This window comes from Pinus tabuliformis, chromosome 1_1 (assembly GCF_031772625.1).
Source record: "Pinus tabuliformis cultivar Carrire ecotype Pingquan chromosome 1_1, CPIR1, whole genome shotgun sequence".
Taxonomy (NCBI): Eukaryota; Viridiplantae; Streptophyta; class Pinopsida; order Pinales; family Pinaceae; genus Pinus; species Pinus tabuliformis.
The window spans coordinates 282890464-282896235 of record NC_142297.1 but is presented as its reverse complement, the minus strand read 5'-3'; the positions used below and the strand labels follow the sequence as shown (position 1 = coordinate 282896235).

The 5772-nt window shown below is 42.8% G+C and overlaps 1 protein-coding gene across 1 annotated transcript; it reads left to right on the top strand.

The window, feature by feature from the left end:
* The first annotated feature begins 4711 nt into the window (after nucleotides 1-4711).
* On the top strand, nucleotides 4712-5074 carry LOC149212636 (uncharacterized). Its single transcript, XM_089388765.1, has one exon. It carries the CDS (start codon nucleotides 4712-4714, stop codon nucleotides 5072-5074), a length of 363 nt encoding a protein of 120 aa, XP_089244891.1.
* The last annotated feature ends 698 nt before the right edge of the window (nucleotides 5075-5772 follow it).

Here is a 5772-nt window from a genome sequence, read left to right as displayed (position 1 = left end):
GAGTGTTTTTATTTGGCACTAGAGGCAAGGAATTGTATCACCAAGTTTATCAAAATGATCGGCTACCAGGACCTGCACATTGGTAAGCCTCCTTCCTGAATCTTATGCTTTCGAATGCCTCTTCCCTATTTCAGAGATCTGTTATTTTTGGTTTCCATGCTCCTGGATTGGTTAGAGTGCCAGTTTAACTCTTTCTCCTTGGGATAGATCTCCAGGTGTCTTGTGTGGCTAGGTTTCAAGAGTGGATGTATAAAACATTCCTTAATCATTTTCTGCCAGGTTAATGATATTACTTATAATTCCATCAACTTTTCTTTGAAACATTAACCATTGTTATCATGTTAGGCCAGAATACTGAAATTCATACTGGTAGTTGTCACTAGTTTAATGTCGTCCAATATGTTCTTGTTAGTGTTTTCATGAGAATGACTCCATCATCATGCACCATTCTTGATATTTTTCTAGTTTTCAATGACTTGCTTGGGTTAATTTGTTCCTAGCATACTTTCAGGATCTGTAAGTGTCCTCTATCTATTCTGATTACCTTGACTAAACCGTGATTACCTTCACTAGGCAGTGAAAATAGTGAATTAAAGATATATTTCATAACTTCACTTCATTGAGTTAGCATAATTCATAGCTTCTAAAACATCCCTTAATTACTGTCTACCAAATAAATGATGTTACTTTCCATGTTATCAATTGTCATTTGTAACACTAACCATTGTTATTATTTTGGGATAAAAGACAGAAAATTCATGTTGTTAGTTTAGAATAACTTGATTTCATTCAATATGTTCAAGTTCATGTTTGCATCATCATAAAACATGCTTCACTTCTTTTAGTTTTTAATCAATTTCTTTAGTAAATTTGTCGTTAGCCTATTTTTCTCGGACCGTAAATATACTCTACAATATGTCAATTTTGAGTAGCTTGACTAGCAAGTCAAACAAGGAACAAAAAAATTGTCGATTTTAGGTCAATGAGTGACACTGAAAACTATGTTCAATGAAAAATTGGCAATACAAAAAAGATGTAATTACTGTTCCAATCCTTTGTATCAATGGCTTTGAAATTGATAGTTCTAATCTCAACAATTATGAACTGTGCAAAATTGCAGATGGATAAGGGTATTCCTGAATTCTAATCTCAACCATTATGAACTGTGCAAAATTGCAAATGGATAAGGGTATTCCTGAATCCAACATGGAGTGCTTATTTTTCTCAATTTCTGGCTTGATATTACTCAAATCTATATGCAATATTCATAGAAGATTTAATTGTGCTCTGGTCTTAATGGTAGAAATCCCTCTGCAAGCCATTATCCCAGCTCAACTACCGCGCGCGCTCTGCTCTGAACCGCGGAGCCGAGACTAGGTTTGCCGCCGCCACAAGTTCCTGGATGTAGCCATGAGCAGCCCTGGGGGTGGGGAGTCCGCTCCCACCCCTCCATTATCCTCCGAAGATGCTTTTCGAAAACTGTTAACGTAGAAAGGAAAGAAGCCACAGAACCCAGAGGTGCCGAAATTCATAAAAAAGCTTGAGGAAATACCAGAGGTAGCACTTCCAGAGGAACAACCGATTAAAATTGCTCTTGTGTTGTCTGACAGAGGCCTGGTAGGGCAGTTTATGGGCCGTTGGCCGTCCACTAAAACCACGAACGATTGGGTTCAGCGAAACTGGAGACCTCAACTGGAAAGCAACGTGATTTGTTATGTTGTAGGACGAGGCTATTTCATTTTCGAATTTAGCACCAAAGAAGATCGCGACCTGGTGTTCAGAAACGGGCCGTATTTTATGGGAAACCAAGGACTGTATCTCAACAAATGGAGTCCTGACTTTGACCCATCCGTCGATGTCCCCAAGGAGGCGCCGGTCTGGGTTCGTTTTCCTAACCTCCCGCTACACTGTTGGAGCTACCAATCTCTGCAGAAGATTGGTAATGGGTTGGGTCGGTTCATTGACAAAGCTGATCACAAGGGCCAATATACTTGTGCTAGAATTTGCGTGGAAGTCGATTTGGAAGCCGGGCTACCAGAAGCGATCAAACTCAAAGTTGGAGAATGGCAGCACTATCAGAAGCTGGACTACGAGCAGTTGCCGTTCAAATGCCGAACCTGTCATGAGCACGGACACTTCCAGAGAAACCGCCCAAAAGCTCCAACAGGGAATACGGTTGAAGAAGAAGGATGGAAAGAAATCAGAAAGGGAAAGGCTGTTCCAAAGCCTCCGGGACAGAACAACTCCGCTCCAATGGGGAAGCCTCAGTTTAACCCAAAAGCCGTTGCTGCTTCTAAAGATGGATCCTCCTCTGGAGGAAAGGTGGATGACAAGAAGACTCAAGAGGAAACATAAAATAAGGAGAAACAAGGGAAAGTAAAAGCTGAACCAACAGTCCCTCCACCTGAGGATTGTCAGAGGGGAAATGAAGGCAATGAAGAACACATTAGTCTAGCCTCAGACTCTGAGGGAGAATCAGAAGAGAGAGACTCAGAAACTGACAACTCGCTACTCACCCCAATCAAGACGACTAGAGGGCGGAAATCCAAGAAGAAACAGAGAGAGGAAAAACCTACATAGATGTCCTCCAAGGTTCCCAAAAAACTCTCAAAGCAATGATGAATACCAGATCTGGGCGCAAGAGTAACAAGGCTCCAATAAGAGCCTCATCTCCCCAAAATAGTAAATAATGAAATACGTCTCCTGGAACTGCAGAGGTTTAGGTAGCAGGTCGAAAGAGGAAGCCCTGAAAGATATAGTGAGAATATACTCGCCTGAAATCCTCCTCATCTAGGAGACAAAGCTGGAGGATCTTCCTCTCCTCCAATCCAGTAAAGTTTTTTGGAAAAAAGGCCATGGAAGAGCGGTTAGTGCAAGAGGCGCCTCTGGTGGATTAGCCACCTTCTGGAACAACGCCATATATGACTTTATTCAAGAAAAAAGCAGCCCCCACTGGCTCTTCACTCAGCTTCTCCACAAGGATTCTGGTCAGCAAGTAAGTATGTTTAATGTTTATGCTCCTGTATTGCCAAGCGAGAAAAAAATATGTTGGAACTCACTTCATTCATTTCTTTTAGAGCAAAATCCCGGGAATATCATCATTGCAGGTGACCTGAATGTCACTCTAGCCCTTGATGAGAAAAAGGGAGGCTCCATCGTCAGGGATCCTGCCAGAGAATGGGTTGAAGATATAATGCTGGGCTGGGACCTGGAGGACATTAAACCCTCTTCAGGAAAATTCACCTGGTCCAACAAACGAATAGCCCCAAACCATATTGCTGCCCGTTTGGATAGATTCCTTGTCCACTCTTCTTTCCTTACCTGCGGTCTTATGGCAACCTCTAAAATTCTTCCAAATCTCACCTCTGATCATAAGCCCATTCTTCTCGAGCTTTCCTTGGATAGCAACCTAGGCCCTATTCCCTTTCGGTTCAGCCCTATTTGGATCCAACAAGAAGGCTTTCAACATGTGGTCTCTGAATCTTGGAATAGGCCTGTCCATGGATCTCCATTATTTGTGTGGGAAGAGAAAATCAGGGTTCTAAAAATAAATCTTAAAGATTGGGCCAAAAGACTGCAATCCCCCTCAGCCAAAAGAAAAGAAAATCTAAACAGGCTCGCTGCTCATCAGTTAGATATGGAGCATAGTCCTGTTTCTCAATCCCTGCTCCTAAAAGAAGTCGAGCTCCAAAAAGAGGTTCATAGATCTAGCAGGGAGGAGGAAGAATTTTGGTGACAGAACTCTAGGAACCTTTGGCTGCAGTTCGGAGATAAGAACACCAGCTTCTTTCATAAACAAGCCGAAGCCCGAAAGAATTTCAAATCAGTCTCTGAGATTCATTATCAAAATTTTGTGATTAAGGATTTCGAAGGCATTAAAAAAGCTGCATATTCCTTCTATCAAGATCTATATACGGCTCCTGAAGAACCAGCTATCGATCCCCATTCCTATCCGATCGATTTAATCCCCAATTGCGTCCAGGATTCGGACAATGCCATGCTGGCAACTCCGATTAGTATGGAAGAGCTAAAGGACGTTCTGAACAACATGGAGCCCGATAAAGCCCCAGGCCCAGATGGGTTCTCTGTCGGGTTTCTTTTGACTTGCTGGTCAACAATTAAAAAAGACCTTTTGAGAATGATCAGAAAATCCCAGAATTGTGTAAAGCTGGGTGGTGGCATCAACTCAGCCTTTCTTGCCTTGATCCCGAAAGAGAAAGGCGCCCCAGACTTCAGCAGATTTAGGCCAATATCCTTGTGCAATTCCAGTTATAAGCTGATCTCCAAAATAATAGCCAACAGGCTTAAAAACATTTTGCCAGACATCATCCCTGAAAATCAAGGCGGATTCATAAAAGGAAGAAAGATATTGGACAACATTGTGCTGGTCCAAGAAGCAGTTCACTCTAGTTGCCAAAGAAACGGGAAAGGTATGGTGATTAAGCTCGATTTAGCTAACGCTTTTGACAGAGTGAGACATGAATTTTTGTTTGCAGTTATGATGAAGCTAGGCTTCTCAACAGACTTCATAAACTGGGTGAAAGCCTGTATTGCCTCTCCATGGATTGCGCCTTTGGTCAATGGCCGTTCCACTGACTTCTTCCAAGCTTCTAGGGGCCTGAGACAAGGATGTCCGTTGTCTCCGCTTCTTTATGTTGTCCAGGCCTCGGTGCTTAGCTTCCAATGAGATCATAACCAGCAAAATCAAACCATGCCTGGCCTTAGAACTACTCACAAGGTGAAAGACATTAATCATGCCCAGTTCGCCGACGACACCTTGCTGTTAGGAGGAGCCAGCATAATCTCTGCCAGACATTTCAAGAGGGAGCTGGACATTTACAGGTTGATCTCGGGTAGCAAAATCAATTATCGAAAATGCTCTATCTATGGCTGGAACTGCTCGATCAAAGAGTTGTCTGACATTGCAAGACTTTTAGAAATGGAAGGAATTCGAATTTGGGAGTCATTTAATTATCTCGGGATCCCAATCTTCAAATCTAAGCCTAAAGTTGCACACTGGATGCCTCTGCTCGATAAGATAAAGAAAAGAATCCAAGCTTGGGGTGCCTCTTAGCTGAATAATGCAGGGAAAGTCACCCTTATGAAATCGGTACTAATAAGTATGCCCCTATACCAAAACTCTATTCTCCTTGCCCCCAAAACCTTTCTCAGCAAACTGGACAGCCTGTTGAGAAGATTTCTGTGGGAAGGTGGGAATATCAATGACAGAAGGATCCATTTAGTGAACTGGGATACTCTCAAGAGACCATTTCTGGAAGGAGGCCTCCATCTGCGCAACCTGGCTGCCCAAAATCTTGCTTTGGGTTCCAAGATTCTATGGAATTTAGTCTCTCGAAACACAAGCTGGAGTAAGAGAGTCATATGGAAGAAATACTTCCAAGGGCAGCGCTTGAGATGCCTGGATAAGCCTCCAAGAAAACTAAAAGGTTCTCCGATCTTCACTCTTTGTAATGCCGCTAGGGAGCAATTCAGCCATTACCTTTATTGGATCCCTGGTAATGGAAAAAAAATAAAAATCTGGGATGATCCGATCTTGGGTGACCAACCAATGAACCATGTGGAAGGTCTTGCAAACATTAAAGATTGGCTTCAGTCTTGCAATCTGCACACATTATGGGATATCTTGAATTGGAAGGAAGCTCCGGATAGAACCTGGGATGGTTGGAACCTGGGGGAGGTCCCCATTATGCTGCAGGGGGAAGCTTCTTTACTTTTAGATCTGCTCCAAGGTAAATCTCCATCAAAGGCCAC